At 36.3% G+C, this 21602-nt stretch overlaps 1 protein-coding gene across 1 annotated transcript in view; it reads left to right on the top strand.

Moving 5' to 3' along the window:
- Positions 1-1951: 1951 nt before the first annotated feature.
- Positions 1952-21602, top strand: part of LOC105492523 (dipeptidyl peptidase like 10) — a 1403881-nt gene continuing 1384230 nt past the window's right edge. Inside the window, exon 1 of the mRNA XM_011759709.3 lies at positions 1952-2397. Within this exon, the coding sequence (XP_011758011.2) occupies positions 2338-2397 (60 nt within the window). The 5' untranslated portion in view covers positions 1952-2337. The remainder of the gene's footprint in view (positions 2398-21602) is intronic.

The raw sequence follows: 21602 nt of genomic DNA, 5'->3' as shown, positions 1-21602 counted from the left end.
CTGTCTCTATCAATGTGCCTGGTGAGGGTTCCTTGAAGTACTAGTGGCTCCTTCCATCCTGTACAGTTCTTTGATGGGGATGGGATACTCTGAACTCTTGGACTGTTCTTCTCTTCCACCCTTCCTCACTCTCGCCCTGTGGACTCCCCAGATAATTTAATCTGGAAGTTTCTTAGATACCTAGTATAAAGTGCTGTCTAAGAAAGGAATTAAGCCAATTCTGCTCGTGTAGAATATTCATTTATTCAGAGATTATCAAACAGTAAACTACCTGTTGAAATGTTCATGGGTTTTTTCATTGAATATTTTGTGCGTTTTTTACTTCATTACTTTCTTCCCTTCTCTTTATTGTTTTTCCCCCATAATTTATTTGAGTTTATTTTACCATTCTTTTTCTTACTCTTTGAGATGAATATTTAGCTTATTAATTATTAATTTTATGCCTTTCTGCATTTTTGATCTCGATACTTATTTATATAAATTTTCCTCTAAATATTGATTTAGCTGCACGTTGCAAATTTTCTATGTTGTTTTCATTATTGTTGAATACAAAATGTTTAAACATTTTTAATAAAATTTTTTTGTGATTTATGAATTATTTAAAGCAATGCTATTCAACCAAATACAAGAGAAGAGACAAATTCCAGCCACATTTATGATTTAGAATTTTAAACTTCAAATCACAGGATTTTTTGGCCCTACGGCTGCCTCTGGTTGTGCTCAGTGTGATGCCTTGATACTGGCACACCGGATTCTTGGACGCAGCCTTTTGCCTGGTTCTTATTGGCTCCATCTCTTTTCCCACGATTCTCCTGATTTCTCCAATACTCTTGCCATTAACCTTTGTGGCTCCAGACAGTCTGATCTTGCTTCTGTCACATCCTTACCTCCACTATGCTGCTTACAACTATAACCTTCTGAAACTCAGCCATCCTCAAACATGTATAGACTATTTTGCCAGAATGTTTAGATCCCTTTTCTGTTTTACAAGAGAAAATATATTTTTACAATTATGTATAAATTTATTTTACCGAACTCATTAATTTATTTCATATTAAAGTTATCTGTAATATTTTTAGGCTGTTCATGAAGCCTCCTGAATGTAGTTCGTTACTTCGATCTTATAAACCTAGCATTTCATTAGTAGGATACATTTCTGATGAATAAAGAGTGCTGGTTTTCAACATCAAATACTTCACAACAAAAGTTGGAAAAGAACGTTCTGCATTTACTTAAGACTGCTGGATCTTATTTCCAACCAGGATATATATTCCTCTAGTCAATGTTGATGTGACAGTGGGGACTGGTGACTCAGAAAATTTAATTTACAAATATTTATAATTTTTTTGCTTACAATGACATTAGGGACAGAGAGGTGACCGTTGGGGAGTTGGACTGGCATGACCTAACTACCAGTTTGTCCCAGGCAGTCAAAAAATGTGGCTTCAAGGAAAGCAATGGTCAAAAATAAAGGTTAAAAAAAACCATTGTCTTGCTTTGGTGCAATATCCAAAAACTACAATAAGTATTGTATTTGAAGACTTTAAAAATATACCTTAAGCTTTCTCCCACCATACAGAAAGGATAGTCTCTTGGCTGGCTGTTATGGCTAAATTTTAAAAATGTCCATAAGAAATATCAGTCCTTCAACCTACAGATGTAAAACCCCTAAATTCTGAAACTGCCAACAGGTTTTTTTCCACCCCCTACAGCATTTACTTGTGTTTTGGTTGCAAGAAGTACCCAGGAAGGAATAAAATTTAGTAAGAGAATGGGGATGTTATGATTTAAAAAAAAAAAAAAAAAAAAAACCTGGGTTTGGAGTGGGGAGAGGGAGAGAGAGAGGAATATTTTGCAGTAGAAAAAGTATAATCTGGAGAGACAGAGGAGTTGAGAGTGCCCCTTTAAACTGCAGGACTGCAATTGATCCCTGTATGTTTTCTAGTTTTTGTCCCTTTGAAAAGGGAATGAGAGCCAGGATCATTGGCTGTACTGTGGAGCTGTCACATCTCCATACTGAAAAGGTACACTGCAAGTGAATTTAAACCGTTTTTGGCTTTCTATTCCATATTGCCAAGAGCTTTGAGACTGATGAACCAAGTAAATGCTTTATTTAGGGCTAAGTGAGATACAGATTCCTCCAATCTGACAGCGTTTCAGCCTCCGGAGTGAGGAAGCAGCAGAAACAGAAGCAGCAGAAGCAACAGCAGTAGCAGCAGCAGCAGCAGCAGCAGCAGCAGCAGCAGCAGCCCCTACTGAAGTCCAATAGAGGAGACTTGATCTCTAGTTCATTCTGGAACTCGGCCTGGGATTGTGTACTGTCCAGGGTCCTGAAACATGAACCAAACTGCCAGCGTGTCCCATCACATCAAGTGTCAACCCTCAAAAACAATCAAGGTAGGATCTAGTTTTGTTTCTTCCCTCTGCTTCTGCACATGTGTCTTCATTCATCTACCTAACACATGGGCATTGATGGGGTACTGATAGTGGACATACCTATTGATTTGAGTTTGAATTGAAGGTTGAATCACAATAAAGCATTTGGCTCTGCATGTGTATGTAGACTGGAAAGAATAGTTTCCACTGAACACTTCTTTCATCCTGATGACTTCTTTTTACTGAGAATCTATCAGTGGTGTATTTCCAGATGAAAGTTTAGTGAGTGTTTAGAAGAGTTTCCAGTCCATGCCAATTTTCTTGATAGAACTGGTGAAGAATTTGCAAACTGCTAGAAATAAATAGCATCAAATTGACTACAAGTCTGAAAACAGAATTTCATTGTCATATGAATTTTGGATCTCTTATCCTTTTTTTAAAAAAAGCTCATCCTTTATTGTGAGCATTGAACTGGTGTTTATACTAAAGTGATTATGGTGAGAGAGGATGAAAGACTAGAGAGAGAGTATAAAATCACATGTCCTTATTTATATCACCATGTAACTCAAAACCAGTGAGATGATTGGAGACACTCTTTAATGCAGGTGTTGTTTAAAATTTGAGGCTTTTCTGACAGCACATGGTTAAAGGCAAAGAACAAACTCACAATTTCACTCTTCTGTTTTAGTTTCAAGTCATGCTTATACCAATCTCTTTGTTTTCATTTGGGATGCTTTTACTTCCAAGAAGGTTTATAAGTGACCAGGCTTCCAATCAAAGTTCACTCTATTTTGCCATTTACTTGAATTGTATTATTATCTGTGTGGATATTTTGCATCTTGAGGGAAAGTGATGGATTTGTCTGAAACTCTTTTATGAAAAAAACAAAAAAACAAAAACAAAAAGAAACGTGATATCCTGACAGGGCATCTTTAATTACTGCAATCTCTCATTAACATACAAGTGCATACCTTTTGCTACTATTCCAGAATTTGATAAGCCTGACTTTTTATGATTTACATCATATTTTGTTTATGTCTCAGGCCTTTAATAATATTGCATAGACTGCAATTACAAAAGGAATATAATTTTCAACAATGTCTTTTCTTCATGAATTTACCTACCCTTTGCCAGAGTGTTTCAGTGATAGATAAACCATAAACTAAACATGTTCCTCTATTTATTAGCAGTGACTTTTAAAAGCAATGGGGTTTCCAGGGTATATTAAATGATGCATACTTAGATTCCCATCACACATAAACATAGGGAGTTAACTGAAATCATGCAGAACTCATATTCAGATAATTTATACCATATCTAATAACAAAGATATGAGAATCTTTTTCGGCGTTAGATTTTCTGTGCTGTATTTAAGTTTAGAAATAAAAAATGTTGAGCTTTTGGATATAAGTTTTCCTCTGTGTATCAGTTTTCCCACATACATCAATTGTCTAAGCATATCGCCACTGAACAAAGTCAAAATAGTAAATACATGACACTCTACATTGGGATATATAAGCTCTAGTGGGAAGTATATGTTGAAGTCTAAAGTAGGATAGAGTTACAAACTGGCTGCTTACTGCTGAGTATGTCTAGAATGCCATAACATAACCAGTGGCTTTCTGTTTAAGAGTTTGAGGTCACAGGAATCAAGCATTTATTTTCCCTTTTCTTTATTGAGTAAGCACAAATGACTACTACTTTCTGAGACTTCAAATCACTTCCTTTATTATTGCGCTGGCATTGACTGCCCACAAACAAACTGTGGAACAGAAAAAAAAAGAAATGCTTCTAGTGTAGGGGTTTTACATCATCTTGCTGATCTTGCAGATGCTGGTTTTTCCTTCTAACTGCAGCCGTTGAATTGAAATGAAAAGCATCATAAAAATTGGACAACCCACCACTTAACAATATATTATATTAATGGCTTAATGAAGGAATCTTGAATCAAAGCTCTGGGTAATTTGGTTAATTGTAAAAGTTAAATTCTTTTGTGCACCCCACTCCCAATATTGCTCTGGGGAGCAAAAAAAAAAAAATGCTTGTGATGTTCACAAAGTATATATAGTTGTAAGCACTGAGCTATTAAGGGAGTAATTACTTGAGTATTTTCCAATTTGCAACAGTAAAAAGGGATGAGTGCAAAAGCTCTCTTAGTTCAAATTATGTGCTCAATTATGAAACATTTATGGCTTTTGGAATTTATACTAAAAATGGCTATCTATATTTAGGTAATGCATTAGCCTATGAACAAAATGCAATAACAATCTAAAGAAAAACTCTAAGATGAGAGGTTTCTGGGAAGCTATGGGACATTGGAGCTCAAAATACTCTTTGAACTTTTAGAATTTTAGTTTCAAGCATGGTTGTTTAAAGTGAATTTTTTTCCTCACTCTTAAAGTTACTATCGGATAATTTTAAGTAACCCTCCCTCATGGAATCTGGTTGACCTGCAGATAATGATAAGCCACTTTGAGGATCTGGAAATAAATAACTTGCAGATTGATCCATTTTAGAAATTCGAAAACCTCTGGAGACTTCCCCCAAAGCTCAGTGTAATAACCTCTAGGGAACTTTTCCCCCATCAGTATAGTAAATGCTGAATATTTCTTCTCTCAACAGTAAACTACTGCTAAAAAGAATGCAATGGGCATGAACAAAAATGAAATGCGTTGCTAAAATAGCTGTGAAGACCAAAAGTGTGCAAGAGGAGAAAAAACAGCTCTGTGTGTGTGTGTATGTGTGTTTTCTTCTCCACCTGAAGTTCAAGAAGTGGTGAAGTCTATAGCGGGTCAAATTCAGCAATTGTTGCCCATGAAGGCTGTTTGTGGCCATGATGTGTCAGAGTTGGAAAAGAGGGAATTGGGAGACGTTATAATGGAACAAGATGATCAACAGTATTCAGGTTGCTTGACACTTGCTTTGGTCATTCTGGCCATTCTTTAGCTCAGCCAGTTACTGACACACTTTTCCTGGCATACTTGGGCAGGTATGTTCCTATCATCAAAACCAGTAAGGGAGAGAAAAGGGAGTCAAATAAGGGTGCCAAGTGTGTTCTCAGACCATTTTGGGTGAAATGTTGAATGCAATTCACTCTGAAAACTTTCATCTATTTCAGAGCTTGTAAAGGAGTAAAGCTTTTCCTGATATGATTACAAATCTTCATGTGAAGGTAGCAATACTCTTTTAAAAAAATCTTTTACTCGGAGATCTATAATGGAAAATTTTAGGAACTATCTGGGAATGCTAAATAGAGAACAGATCTTTGGGTTATTATAAACGTGATTTCTGAAGAATGTCCCCCACCATGGGTAGCAAACTTGATTTTTTCCTTCACCGTTATGGCTTCTCTTGGCTGCACTGAAAGTAAATTAAACCTTTCAGCTAAATCTCTGGTCCTGGTTTACTTCTTTGCTAGTCAAATTGCAAAGTTAGAATTTTGCCTCTAAAATGTGCAGATTTTTTTCTTATTTCTTTCACATTTGAATATCAGTCTAGCATCCATGTGTGTCTAAAGTGAGTAGAGGAAATCCTTCATCCTTTTTGAAGTTGTAAATTGTGAGTAACTTATCTGGGGTGGTAATTCCTGGATCAAGAATTATATGTATTATATTTTATATGGTAACTCTGAAATACAGTACACAATATTTCTTTATGCTTCCCGTTTAGTGACCAGTCTTCCTCTCTCTCTTTCCTTTTTACGAGACCTGCCTGATTCATTTTAATACCGCCTTCACACCCAGGTTTTCACTTCCATTTAGAAAAGCGTCTCAAGGTCTAAAAGTTCTAGTTACTTCCTACGTAGCCCTACTGCAAGTTTTTACAAACTATACTTAAACGAATCTTTAAGATTTTCATTGTCTTCAGAGTACATATTGAGCTGGCAAACTTTTTCATGGTGATTTTTTCTGCCTTTTATATTGTAATATTGATGAGTCATTGTGCTAATAAAGACTTCTTACCCCTTGCTACTTCTAATCCATAGTCTCAGCCAAATGAGGCATAGGAAACAGAAGATAAGGGGGTAAAAGAGGATGAAAATCTTATTACAAGTATATATTGTTAAGTTTGTAGGCTTGGAACATGGTGGTTAGGAAATAATTTCTTTAGCAAATTGGTATTTTGGAGTGTGACATTGCCATGAATTGGCATGATGAGATGGCTTGGAAATATAGCATTGCAATCTCACTGGTTGTTATTTTTTTATTTTTATTTTTATTTTTTGAGACAGAGTCTCACTCTGTTGCCAGGCTGCTCACTGCATCCTCCGCCTCCCAGGTTCAAGTGATTATCCTGCCTCACAGCCTCCCTAGTAGCTGGGACTACAGGTGCCTGCTACCATGCCCAGCTAATTTTTATATTTTTAGTAGAGATGGGGTTTCACCATGTTGGCCAGGATGATCTTGATCTCTTGACCGCATGATCCACTCCCCTCAGCCTCCCAAAGTGCTGGGATTACAGGCGTGAGCCACTGTGCCCGCCCCACTTGTTGTTAATTCTATACCCCTAACCTAAATGCTGGACGCTGACAAACCTGTGTTTCACATAGTACTTGAACTTGAATTGCAAGTTATTCTTAAAGGGTATTTCATAATTAAACATATAAATTACATCCACAAAAATTTAGAAATGCAAGGAGGGTTTAATAACAAGGAATCCACCTCTGTGTGTCATTGCAATATGCAAAATGGAAGATTCTTCAGTTTCACTATTACAGCATATGAAATTCTAAGTGCAAACATTCTTACATACTTCTATATTGTACCTTATCTTAGAGAGTCTTCCTAGGCCTAATCCTAAGAACTTTACTCATAAGAAAACATAAAAAGAAACTTTATAAAATTATCGACTCAACATAGATTCATACACACCAAAGAGAGTTATCTCTGGTAACTCTACAACAACTGAATTCACCAGTGAGTTCTATACTTCCATTTAAGCAAGGTACAGATTTTCCTTCAGCATTAGGATGAGTCATTCTAAGTGGTGATAGATGATGAAATGAAAAGAAAAAACTTACAAAAATTAGAAATGAGGATACTGTATGTGTGTGAGAGAAAATTTTTTTCTCTTAGCAATGGTCTACATATTTTTAATTATTCTGACACAGCTTCCTTATAGGCTTAAGGCAAAATCACAGCCTGTGATGAACATGAATAGGACCATCTGCTAATGACAAATTTATCACCATTTACAATTTCCATTTATGGTCAAGTATTTAAATCATAAATAATTATAGGACAATTTATTTCAAATTGCTATAAATTCAGCTGTTTTAAAAATGAAGCATTACAGTTTTTTTCTTTTTAATAAAGAGTAACTATAATAATTGGCCAGCTTTACATTTTATAGCTTATATCTTCATGAAATCAAATGTTTCTTTTTTATTTGACATAGTGTTTGAATGTCAACTTTTACTTTTAGGAAGTATTCTCGTATAATATAAATTTCGAGGTAAATTTAAACAGTTTTGTGAAATATTTAGTATTTATTTTATCCTTGAAAAAGTAATGTGTTAATAATTTTTTAGAAATTCATGTTTTGGTCAGTTAGTGAAGACATTCTTGATGGTAAATTTGTGATGACAAATTACTAACTCTCACTGAAAAGACATTATGGTTCTACAAAGAAGCATGGAGGTAGTAAGCTAAGATAGTGGTTATCAAAGTGCTCTCCCTAGACCAGCAGCATCAGCATCTCCTGTGAACCCATTAAAAATGCAAATTCTCCGTCTGACTTCACCTACTAAATCAGAAACTCTTGGGGTAGGGCCCAGCAATATTTGGTTTAACAAGCCCTTCAGGTGATTCTGATGCATATTGATGTTTTGGAACCACCAAGCTAAAGGATTACAAAATAAGACACACCCGTGCTATTGTCAGCTTGTAAGAACTGTCTGTGTTTGGGTATCACAGAAGAGGTCTAAACAACTTCAGAATGATACTCAGGGTTATTACGTAACATGACTTCTATGAGAGCCAAAATTTCATCATTAGGTTTATCTCTTTTATTCCTCACAGGGATTACTTTATACTATGCCTTTCACCCAGTAGGCATTAAATATATATTTGTTGGTTATTAATGACTGTTAAGGTCATTTAGTAGAGATGATGCTCTAAGAGGACCTAAATAATATTGTAAGACCTTACTCAACAGGTAAGCAGGTTAAAGGCCTTGCTTTTTGTTCTAAATTCGTAGAAAATTTATCAGAGAAGTATACTGATATTTTGGCTTTTGATGGTTTTGTTCTCTGATTTTGGTTTGGGACCATCTGGTAATCAACACATTTTGGTAACTAGAGGGATTTAGAATCATACTAATTTTTTGTCCAGAAATTGTGCTGCGCAAATATCTCCCTTCTTGCCAGCTGTATCTGAAAATCGTCAAACAATGGTGGGGAGGAATACCATCACATTAGCCTTTCTCCTTGTCTTTATGAATGTTCTTTGGCCCTTAGATATGTGCCAGGTTGGTAGGGCATAACTGGAAGTAGTATACAACTGGAACAACATAAATAATTGTGAACAAATCTGGCCTTCCACAGACAGACACAGCATAATATTACATTAGCAGAACCAGATTCAAGCTGGGGGTTAAACTGTGAAATAAGGAAATTACCTCTGAACGGGCTTATTTCTTGGAAATTCTTCATAGCACTCTGATGTTCTTCTTTGTTTTTTATAGTTACCACTGGGAAGAAAAGTAAAATGCATATGGCCTACACTACTACCTGCAAACGGATATAAGGTGGATCAGATGGCTTTTTCTTTAGAGGGGCATCCTTAAGTTGAGTTCTTACTCTCCCTTTACCACATGAATCATGTGGCCTTGGGGAAGGCAATTAACCCTGTTAAGTATTTTTCCCCACTAACAGAAGGGCAATAAACTTAAATTATCTGCCCAAACAAAAATGCTATGTAAGTGCTTTGTATTATGATTTGTTCTAGCAGCAATTTTTAAGGATACAACATTTTCATAAAGAGTTGAATAGTGAGAATCAATTTTTATGACATAAAAGCTGAGAATTTTATTTGCAATTATTATTAACTATAATGATGATAAAAATTCATTTTGAAGTCACCAGGGGGATGAAAAGTATCTTCTAATGTTGTAGTAACATCTGCAAGATTTCATCATGAACCTTTATCAGGGAGGTAGGGGAAGAAGAAGATTGGATTCAAATATCATTGAAAGAACTGATTAATTCAGTTAAAAAATGCAGTTACTCATCCCAGTGCTGTGCTACCAAAATGGAAAATACCTGGGTAGCTGCAATGATGGTACATATGGTTGCACTGAGGAGGAATTTTATCATGGAATAAATATAGTCTTCATATTATCTCTGTGCTTCTAGACTTGATATTTCCTTTGCCTCACATACCTTCCCCATCCCCCAAACCCCAAAAATGGTTATTTTAGCAAACTCCTATTCTTACTTTAAATCTTATGCAGAATTTTCTCGGTGAGCATTTTCTCACAGTCTCCTAGTCAGACTGTTATGTTCTTACCTAATCACCTGTGTTCTCATATAGTCTTCTGCACCTCTTGAATAACAATTAATCTTTTGAGTTATAATTATTTGTTTCCATGTGAGTCTCTCTACTAGCTATTAAGGAGCTCTGATTTTTTTTTTTTTTTTACTTTTGTTAATCTCAGTACCTGTCCTAATATCTGGCACATGGCAGGTGCTCAATTAACATTCTTTCAATAAAAGAACAGTCAAAGAAAGCTATACATTCATTTGTCTTCCCAAGAAATGTAGTTTGACTTTTGAGTTCAAAAATATACTGGTCTTTGTTGAGTTAAACAGAACTAAACCTGTTACTTTGAAATATGCAAACAACATTTGAAGGAAATAACAAGGTTCCTCAGGGATTGTGAAAACAATGTGCTGTTTCTCTCGAGGATAAGTGGCTTCTGTAAGTAAAAAAAATAGGTTTTCATTATGAGCATTTTTCTACATTAAGAAAGTCTTGTGACCAAACAGAGACAAACCCTGTCGTTCTGTTTTGGAGCTTGGGTTAGTATAGCAGACACAGGTTACTGCTGATTTCAGTAGGTAGGGCTTTCCAGGGGACTGTTTGTTCTGGCACTCTAGTGAGGCTTTTTATAACCAGAAACCTTAATTTCCAAGATGAATCATTGCTGACGGACTGAAAAGCACCACTTCTCCCAACTCTGGTTTCCAGAATTCTGCCCTAAGAAAAATGAGTTCCACTTCATTTTAATGGAAAGTAAATAGCATAAAATTACTTATTGTATTTAAAGATTGGCCCTTTATTTATTTATTTATTTATTTATTTATTTATTTATTTATTTTTTTGATTCAGTGGAAGAATTAGGACAGAGAGATGATGCAAGGCAGGCATTTTTGATCAAGGATGGATAGCTATGGCAAAATTTTTCCTTTAGGTATATCCTCTGAAGGAAATAAAATAGAATGAAAGAACAAACTCACGAACTGTTGTCGGATGATCAGTGAGCACAGCATGGTGTGAGGAATAGAGCACTGGACTTGTTCTCTCATTGTTTCGGTTATTCAATGTTTCATGAAAGAGAATTCAAATGTGAGTAGGGCGATAGCTTTTGTTTTTGAAGAGCATGGCTATGATATAAATTGATATGATTACAATGTAAAGTGATGAGTATTAAGTGGGATAAATACTTAGGTTTGTCATCGGTGGGAAGGGGGGCGTTCACAAAATCCAAGTCAGAACTCTACATAGGAGTTAGATTGATAAAGAAAGGAAAAGGAAATAGTTCAGAAACAGAGAAAATGTGCAAAGAGGAAGAAAAAAGGCAATGCAACTGTCATGAAAGCCCTTAATAGTTGAGACCAACTAGATTACAAAGGGTAAATGATTGGGAGGGGTGAGAAGCAAGGCTGAAAATGCATACAGGGAGCTGGACTTTGTGTTATTTTTCAGGATTTGGCTGTACTCCGACAGCAAAACTTAAATGCAAATAGTGCAGGGACAAGATCTTGGGATGTAAATTCAGGACCCAGTTCTATGACCCTGGGAAACATTCCTGAGGTTTGTGTCTTCAAGTAAAATGTAAAGATGGTAACACGTCCCTGGTCCGTCTTTCAGGATAATCCAAATATAAGATGTTATTATTAGCCAGACAGGCTTTACAGAAGGTAAATCTTAACAAGAACAAAAGATTTGTTCATTAGCTTCATTTAGAAAGGTACCACCCACTTTCTTGAAGGCTATTAATAGCTTAATAGATGGTCTTTAAATACTAATTAAGTGGTAGCCTTATGATCTAAAAGTGTCTTTTTTGACTAATGCCAATCATTTAGCTGTACCGACATTTTCCTCTTTAATATTTGAAAATAATATACTGACAATCATTCTCTTGCATATTGGTTGCTGATTCATTATTTCAACAACGCCTAGTAATACATGAATGGCTTCTGTTAATAGCATTGTATATAATCTTGAAGAAGACCTGGAAATTTCAGGTGTAGAGATATGATGATTATTTTCTTCCTCATTCTCCTGATTACCTATGCTATATGTTGTCTTTAATAAAGATACCTTGTGTTTTTTGAAAGATCAGTTCCAAGGGGTCGGGGGTGATCTCTCTTGATGGCTGGCACCATTTTCAAGAGGATACAGGAAAAATTAAAGTGCATTTGATGTGCTGTGTTTCTATAATCATACAACTTTAAATATTTCTTAGAGATATCCTAGTCTAGACTCTCATTTTGCAGACAAGAAAGCTGAGAATTAGAAAGGAAAAATAGGCAAACATGAGCATTGTCCATTCACTCCTTTAAACAGGAACCACACTCATGATCATGGTCTTTCGAGATCTGGGGTAAATTAAAGAACATATAGATTTTATTAATTGAGATGCTTTTCATTGAAAGCATCAGAAAATAACAGAAAAAGTTAAATAAATTGGCTAAAAGATTAAGAAATTATAATTTCCCAAACGGAAAAAGTCCCTTAGTAGAACACCTCCAGGGTCAGTTAAATTGATGCCCAAATATCATGGCCTAGAACCCAGCCTCTTTGTATCTTTCTGCTTTGTTTTTCTCAAACTAACTTCTGTCATGGTGATTACATGTTTTCTTCAATTCCATAACTGGTCTGCAGACATGACAACTGACAATGTCCAGTAGACAAAGAGTGGTTTCTTTCTTTGATGTTCTTTTTAAGAAAGAGTACCCCACAACTCTTGTTGGTTAGAACTAAATCCTGCACCAATTCCTTATCTAATTGCTTGAAGATCCACAGGGTTGAGTGGAGAAAATAGAAAAGTAGGTAGCACAAGTAAATATTGGATTCTGTTGAAAACAATCAGGGAGATTGGACAGTTGGAAGGTAGAAAACAAAAAATACCTACCACAGGGATCAGCAAAATAGATTTTAGAATCTGATAGACACATGATGTGCACCACACTGTGAAAAATAGGCAATGCCATGGTCCAAGCACACTTTCAAAAAATGTGTATTAATTTAAAATATAACATTGTTCCTGATTGCTCCCCTTATAGCAGAGCTTCTTTGATCACGGTTCAGCAAAAGGGCAGGTAGAAAGAAGTCTCATCTCCTTTCATATTAAATGACTCAGTATCCAATCAATTTTCATTGTGTTTTCTTTCCTTTATTTCTTTTTTCTTTGCTAACATGTCATTGGACTTTATTCTATTTGGGGAGCATGAAACAAAATAATGATGGTATTCTTCATCAAATAATTAAGGTTCTCAGGGCCTATCACTATTACCTCTTCTCTGGTACCTCTAGGGATTTGAAGTTCGTATACAGTCAGGAGCATTGTTCTTAAACCTTCATTGTAACACCCAAATGTTACAGGAGTTGCATGAGGATTGTGGTTACATGTGCAACAGTTGACACTGTGATGACTGGGATGAGCACGCACCCACCTAAAGACATACCAGAGCAAAACCCATTCCCCCTCCAAAGAAATACTTTGATCTTTGACTTTTGTTTGCTATATTCACTATCGAAATCCTTGTACTAAATGGTTTCATTTTATAAATGAGCCTTTTAAATTGTGTATTCTGTTATTTTTGTCTATCCATACGTTAATTCAACAAATGTTAATTGGATATACAATAGATACTGTGTTACACAAATGAGGAAACCAAAAGGGATAGGACACAGAGCCTGTCTTTAAAAACCTTACAGTCCGACGCCTTTTCTCTTCTCTCCTTGCTTGGGATGAAGGAGAAAAGCAAGGAAAAGTAAGTCATTGATGACCATAGCATATGAAAAGTGTCATGACAGAGGCAAGAAGACTGTGTTCTGAGACAGCAGAGAAGGGGCTCTTCACTCCAACTGACAGATGAGTTTGGATCTTTGAACTGAAACTTAATGGGCAAGCAATAGCAGCTTGGTGAAGAATCGGGAGAGAAAAGAATGCTCCAAATGGTGCCATATGTGAAAGTACTCAGATAAGGGAGGTTACCACCACCACCATCATTGGGGTAATCATCATTATTATCTCATCGCTACCATTGTTAAGTGCCCAAACCATGACACTTTTCTAGGTACTTTTATGAGCTATCTTTAGTTCCTACAGTGACTTAGTAGTAATTATTGTTCTTATTTTATAGATGAAAACATTAATTTGCCCAAGGTCACCCAGACTGTAAGAGGTGGAGATCATGCTTGACTTCAGATAAGCTTACTACAAAACCGAAGCTGACTGTTCATGCTTTTCTGCCTCCTATGTGAGAGTCTCCTAACTCTCTCAGGTTTCCGCCAGCTAAGGAACCAGTTTTGTTACCCAGGGTTCCCTGCTATTTGAAGCCTCTCAGTTGAAGTTTCCTGTTTTCTCTCATGAGAATGCTTCCTGTTCCTTTTAATCTGCCTGGTAGTTACCGCTCCTCATTCGGGTTGAATTCACAGGGAATTTGCCTCATCTTGCAAGATTTCTCAATCTTTTTTTTTTTTTTTTCCAGCCTCAGGAAGATGACTTGCTTTGTCCTTCCCTCCCCCTGCAAACAACATCACATTTATGTCTATTTATCTTTGTTTATCCTATCCCTTCACTCTCTTTCCTACCCTGTCTACCTTCCACTATATACTGAATCCACAGCTAGACTGCAAGCTCCTAGAAGCCAAGGCAGCCTCTCATTTGTCATTGTGACTTCAGTGTCTAGCATTATTCTTGACATGGAATGAAGTCTCAAAAAGAACTTGCTAAATAAATGAGTGAGTGAAGGCCATCCAATGTGGGGAATACTATGTTACTGCTCCGGAATATTCTTTCATAGTATTAATGTTTCATTTTATTTGATATATAATCACATGGCTTTTATTCCAGAAGACGATATCACCATAAGAAAGGTAGCTGAATACATTCTTGTTTTTTTCAAGGGATTTTATTTCTATTGTGTGTGTGTGTGTGTGTGTGTGTGTGTGTGTTGGGGGTGGTGGCATATGTATTTAAGACAATAAGATAGAAGATATAAGAGGTGGGTTTTAAAAATGTAAATACAGGCTGGGTCCAGTGGCTCACGCCTGTAATCCCAGCACTTTGGGAAGCCGACGTGGATGGGTCACCTGAGGTCAGGAATTCCAGATCAGCCTAGGCAACATAGTGAAACCCTGTCTCTGCTGAAAATACAAAAATTAGCCAGGCGTGGTGTTGCATGCCTGTAGTCCCAGCTACATGGGAGGCTGAGGCAGGAGAATTGCCTGAACCTGTGATGCGGAGGTGGCAGTGAGCAGATATCACGCCACTGCATACCAGCCTGGGTGACAGTTCAAGACTCTGCCTCAAAAAAAAAAAAAAAAAAAAAAAAAAAGGTAAATACAGCTGTAGTTGGCTTATTGCTAAGTTATTTCATTGGAGTTTGGCTGAAAAGGTTTAAAGTGATTTCAAGTTTGGAGAAGTTACTTTTTTCTGTAATAAGAAGAAAATATCTTCTAAGCACCTACTCTGTGCCAGAAAGTCTCATACCCACAAATTCATTTACTTTTTACCATTTTCCTGCTTAGTAAAGTAGTAAAATTCAACAGCTAAACAGCTGATCTTCATCTAGCCCTCTGTATTCAGTATTTCTTCTAATATTTCCAGATAGACATTATTCTCATTTTACCAAAAAATTTTAAGGGCTTAATTTTTTGAATACAAAAGAGGTAGAACTGGGCCCACTACCCAGCCCTGCTTTGATTCCTTAGTTCAAACCCATTGCATCATACCACATGGCAATACTGCTTGTGAAAATATCTAACTTAAGGGTACTTACTTCTAAAATATACCGGCACTTGACTATCCACACAATCATTATATGCTGACAGATGGGTCTTTTCAAAGTCTCACGTTTTCACAGTCATCACCCCACTCAAGTCCTTATCATATATTACTAATGGAGACTGTAAGATGAGGCCAACCTGGAAACATCAGAACTGGGAACTCAGACCTCAGTGAGGCAGGAGAAACAGTAGAGAATCCAGAAAGTGCATCTAATGGGAATACTAAGCAGGATATAACACCATAAACTAATTTCAAAGGATAGCTTAGGGTCTGGGAGAGATGGAACATTGAGGAGTAAGGACAAGTTTGCACAAATCTGGATGGCCGGTGATTTTAAGTCCATTTGGATTAGTAACTTCTTAACATTAGAGGCCCAGGCAGAGGCATCTGTAACTATCTTGGTCTAGCCAGGGTCAGGGTAAGAATATTAGCAATAGCAACCATGTCAGGAATACACATAGGATTCAAGTATTTGCAAAACATTTTAGATTTTTTTGTATTGAATGTCAACCACAGTCCTATAAGACGCACATACTTATTATCGACAGGATATGATAAAATGAAGAAGGAAATGTATGTTGTGAAATAAAAATAGCAGTGTATAATGAAGTATACATACACTGTACAGTTTTATAAATTGCAACACATTTTGGAAAGGCAACTGCTTAAGAGAGTGGTTGTGATTACACGTACAAAATATTTCAGGCATTTAAAGTACTGGGCTAAATTTTTCCCAGTCATTAAAACAGGGCATAAGAGGTAGTGTATGTTCTAGAGATCACTAGAGTACAATAAGCCAAGGGCAGATATGAAGCCAGCATAAAGTGGGGCAAAGATAGCAACAAATATCATATTACAGTGCGTGTGGTCTATTCCTGGATACTGTGGTTATAGAGTCCAAGTTCTGCTGCCAATGCCACAATAAGAAAGCCATGGACAAATTTAGAAAACAGTTAATAAGAGTGATGCTATCTATGCCTGATCTAGCTCCATCTAGGGAGAAGGTTCGAGAAAGAGTTTGAGATGAGTTTGTGGCGTAGACCAAGAGTAAGATAAAGGAGGGTAGACTTGGGTATATAAATAAAAATTGGGTTCAATCTTAATGTTCAGGAGAGAACAGACCCTGTGTCTGTTGTATCTTACACAGACTGTGTTGGTCAATACAAATAACTGTGTCCATTTTGTTTCACTTGCTCTAACTTAGAATTTCTCAACCTCAGCGCTATTGACATGTTGGGCCAGACCACTCTTTGTTGTGAGGCTGTCCTGGGCATTGAAGGATGTTTGGCAGCATCCCTGGCATCTACCAGTCAGTAGCCCCTTCCCCAGTTGTGACAATGAAAGGGCCTCCAGACATTGCTAGTGTCCTCTTGGGAGCAGAATGAACCACTGGCTTAAATGGTAGCTGTTGCTGCAGGTGAGGAAAGTCTGAGACTAGGAGTAGGTCTGGGTCATCCTGGTCTCATGGCTTCTGTGAATTGGGAGCCACTGCAGCAGTCTATTTTTGGGCCTTTCTGAAACTGAGGATGGTTGAGCCACCCAAAGAGCACTCAGAGGACGCAGCGTTTGTCAATCAGGATTTACAGATGGAGGAATTTGGGCGGAGAGTTAGTAGTCTGCCCCCAAATCACATGGAAGAACTGATACTTATATCCCTTGAATAACATTCTATACCCTGTCTCTTTTCTCTATAACAAGTGGTTTTTATTTTATGCTTTGCAAGGCCCCAACACTTAGGTATCGAGGGAGAGGCAAAGCAGGAAGGACGCTCCTGCATTTCTGCTCCTATCCCTACTCCTGTCTTGGCCAAAGTAGCACAGCTATCACTATCCCATGCCGAGTATGGTTAGTGTTCCTTTTAAAATAGTAACAAATAATGTTCTCTGAATTATTCCTCTATGCCTGCTTGGAACAGACGACAGACCAGCGCTAACCCAGAAAGCAGCACAACAATATTCCTTATGTGCTGTTGGAAGTCTCTTTTCAAGGGTAAGGCAGGCTGAGGCTGCAGGGTAAATTTGAAAATCAACAAGGTAGAAAAATACAGGAACTGAGACTCAAAAAGGCCATTTCATCATCCATTCCTGATCTCTTTCCAGAACAGTCATCTTCTTGCCTCCATATTTCACTCTTCCAGGCTATCCTGTGCTATTTTGCCAGAGTTTCTTCCCTGGCAAAGCCTTCACAAATAGTACCCCGTTCTTGAGAATCTGAATTCTCATCCTGATAGCATCTTGCTTGGCAATCTTCAAATTCTATGTTAATCTAGGAACTTCTCACTCTACCCTTTTTCATAAAATAGGAAATCGTCTCAGGGTGGAAGAATCACAACTTGACCACTCATCTCTCTCCTATTTGCCTGTCATGAAATCTAAAATTCTACATTTTGAGATTGATTTTTTTAAATAAAGAGGTTGACTGCTCTAGTTATTTTCTTAAAAGAAGATGAACTTGAAAATTTTGACATATGCATATTTTGTCAGCCAAAGGCATACCATCTATTTCAGGAGGCAATATTATATCCTTGCTAACAATGTGTGCTTTGGAATCAAACTGCCTCAATTCATATTCCAGCTCGTTGCTTTTAGCAATATTATCTGAGGCAAGTTTTCAAAATCATCTGAACCTTCTTTTCTCATCTGTTAGATAGGATAAAAGTGTTCTCTATATTACAGTATGGCAATCAAATGACATGATACATGCAAAGTATTTTTTAAAATAAATAATCACCAGCTTCATTATTATTACTACTTTTTTTTGAGGGGTCATTGATAAAAGCAAATGCACTATTGAAGAGATCATTAATAAAAGTCAATACAATATTGAAGGTTATCTTGGCCAATTTCACAATCATCTCTGAGTTATTGGGAAACAGGTGTTAAAATGAATACATCAACAAAACTATAACTACAGTAAGGCAAAATAATATGAAATGAGATATGAAGACTAAATCACTCTGATAAGAATCAAATTCTCACTGTAGTAAGCCAGTAGAATTTATAAATTAGATATTAAAAAATGTGATTTATTTTGTCCCTATTATAAACCCAGTTTTAAGTGGATTTGTAGGCTTCTAATGGCATTTATGCCATCTTATTTGATTGTTACTTATACAGAACTAAGGATTTCTGAAAGAATTTTGCCTTATGTATTAAAGAAAACTTTAAAAAAGAAATCCTAATGTGTTACTGAAGGTTATACCCAGTATTTGATACTTTAGATCTAAAATAGTTTTATACAATCTGGATAAATTAGAATATTTACCTAAATGTCTTCTGACAAATATTTTATTATATTCTTAATATGGGTCTTAGAAAGAGGAGAATAATATAGGCAAATTGCTACAATCTTTATCAATTAAGTAAATTTCTAAAAATGTTAAGGAATGTGTAACACAAAACGAGCTGAAGAATAGTTTGCAGAATGAGAGTTGAAGATGTTGGGTTCGTCATGGTTGCCATTCCCTGTATCATGCATGTTCTTACAGTTGCTGTGACCTTCTTCTCTTGTCCAGCAGGACACTGACATGCAGCATGTAACGTACTACTAGAAGATGTAAACAGTGATCTGGCTATTATGCCAGGACAGATTTTATTCTAAGGTTCTAAATTGGTAGTATCCCCATCACTGATTATATCAGTCAGTGGTCCATGCTATTATCACATGCTACATGACAATCTTAGGGGTAAGAAACATGTCACAGTTTAGAAAGAGCTATACAAAGTCTACTTACAGAGACTACTGTCAAAAAATTTTGTGAGACCTGGGAAAATCATGTATTTTTTTTCCTTTCATCTTCCCTGGATTTTCCTTATTCCTTAATACATGCAAAACTGATGGGGTCAGTTTGGGATCTCAAAGGGAATTATCTGTTCTGTATTACAAGAAGTCTCATGGTGAGCTATGCTTTATTCAAAAAGGATAAAAACAATTTAAATTAAATAACAACAGATAATCATCGAGTTTATTGTAAGGTATTGCCATTTGAATACTACAGTTTTACTATAGAATCTTCGTTTCAATACTTTTTTTCAATTTTGTATGTGACTTACTGCAAGAACTTATTCTGTTATTTTAATGTAGCTATGTTTTTTATTTTTCTTGAGTAGTAGTAAAGAGGGTTATGTCCTGTTATCATGGTGATTTACCCCTGCCATCCATTCCTGGGGAACTTGCTTGGCTGCTATGGTCCATGTGGTGACAGGGTATTCCTGGGTGGACATGACGTGCAGAGGGTACAGTGACATTAAAGCCCTTTTCATTACCTGAAATCTTCTTACAAACCATCTACCAAGGTATGTTAGACCATGAAAAATGTCTTCTATTTTCCTCTACACATTATAACTAGCAATATGCTGAGATGATAAGGGGGCTGGATATGAAAACAAATAGAATACTTTACTTTCTGAAAATCATTCCATAGCAACCAAATGCATTTGGGATGACATCTATCTATCTATTAATCATCTATCTATCTATCTATCTATCTATCTATCTATCTATCTATCTATCAATCATCTATCTGTTCTAAGAGCATATGTTTGTGTTCAAATGTCTGCTTTTCTAAAAAAGTATTTTTGGAAACTGACATATAAAATGATCAGTACTAGTAATGTTTCAATCCTTTCTTGTGTTTTGGTATAGTACTGACTTTTTAAAATCTATAGATATTTTGTATATAATTTCAGATTAGCTGAAATAGCTAGGGTTTAATTAAAATTACTTCCTCCCTGGAGAAAAAGCTCCTTTGTCTGAACGGTGATAATTCTGAGTATATGATTTAGACATGCCTATTATAACTGCATAGTCGAAAAAAATTACTGAGTAAATTCACAATTTAAACAGGATAACACAAGGTGTACATTTAAGTTATTTATGACACAAATTTTTTTCTGGTCTCCACTTAATGGAAAATATAGAACACTGTGCATTACTTTTGTTTATTCATTATAGGACTATTTTTTAGGCCCTTCTTTACCTACTGTAAGCTTTGTAACTTGGTTTGTGTTACTTTCTGCATATAAACTAATAAGGAGGCATATTTTTCAATAGATATGAGCCTTTCACTAATTCAGAATGCCTATTTCTTTAATTAGTACAAATTAGAGATTATGTTTTTCTCGGAACAAAATGCATTTTTATGTCAATTAAATGAGAATTTTTGATGAAATGTTTCCTAACAGAGAGTAAGTAATTGTGATATAATTGTTTGTAGATGAAAAATAACTGCCACATTCATGGCAAATGTGAGTTTAATGCAGATGATTTTCATGATTATGATGTGTTTTATGCCGCTTTTTATACCCACGGTTTTGGAAGCACTCATAGTACCAGTTAAGGCAAAAGCATCTTAATGTTTGTTTTAGTGCTTGGCAACAAATATAGTCTATAAAATATGTAGTAGTTAATATTAAAAGCACATGCCAGATTGTAACATAAAGAGTGTATTCAATCTCTTTAAAGTCATCAATTTTAAGCTTCATCTGAATGGTTAGCATTTGCGTTCCTTATGATTTTCAGCAGGTGAGCTCCTGTGAAGTTAGGAACTGGCTACCCCTGCAAGCCCCCATTGGCACAGCCCCAGTCTCTTAATGAGCTTGCCTCATTGCTGAGTGAGCAAAACACTCTTAACAATGCTCCTTTTGAGCCATCTTTGTTGGAGGGGGAAATAAAGAGAGGCGCCAAGCCTGCAAATTCTTTCCTGATCCCATTGGTTCACCAGGAGAGAACAATTTTGTCTACCATGGTTGCGGTTTTTCAAGGTTGCCTTTACTTAGGATTTGATTACCTGGCTCCCTCCACCAATCAGCGTTTCCCACACACTCTCTTGCCTCCAATAATGACCAGCCTCCTTTTTTAAGACCAGCCTCCTCTTTATCATATTGCATTACATACTTGATGAAAGGAGACCTAGAAGGCTTTAAGAAAGATAGAGTAATGTTTTGCTGGCGTAGAGGGCCTGTTCTTCGGAGACAAATGCTTGC

This window comes from Macaca nemestrina, chromosome 11, assembly GCF_043159975.1.
Source record: "Macaca nemestrina isolate mMacNem1 chromosome 11, mMacNem.hap1, whole genome shotgun sequence".
Taxonomy (NCBI): Eukaryota; Metazoa; Chordata; class Mammalia; order Primates; family Cercopithecidae; genus Macaca; species Macaca nemestrina.
This window is presented reverse-complemented; position numbering and strand designations above follow the sequence as displayed.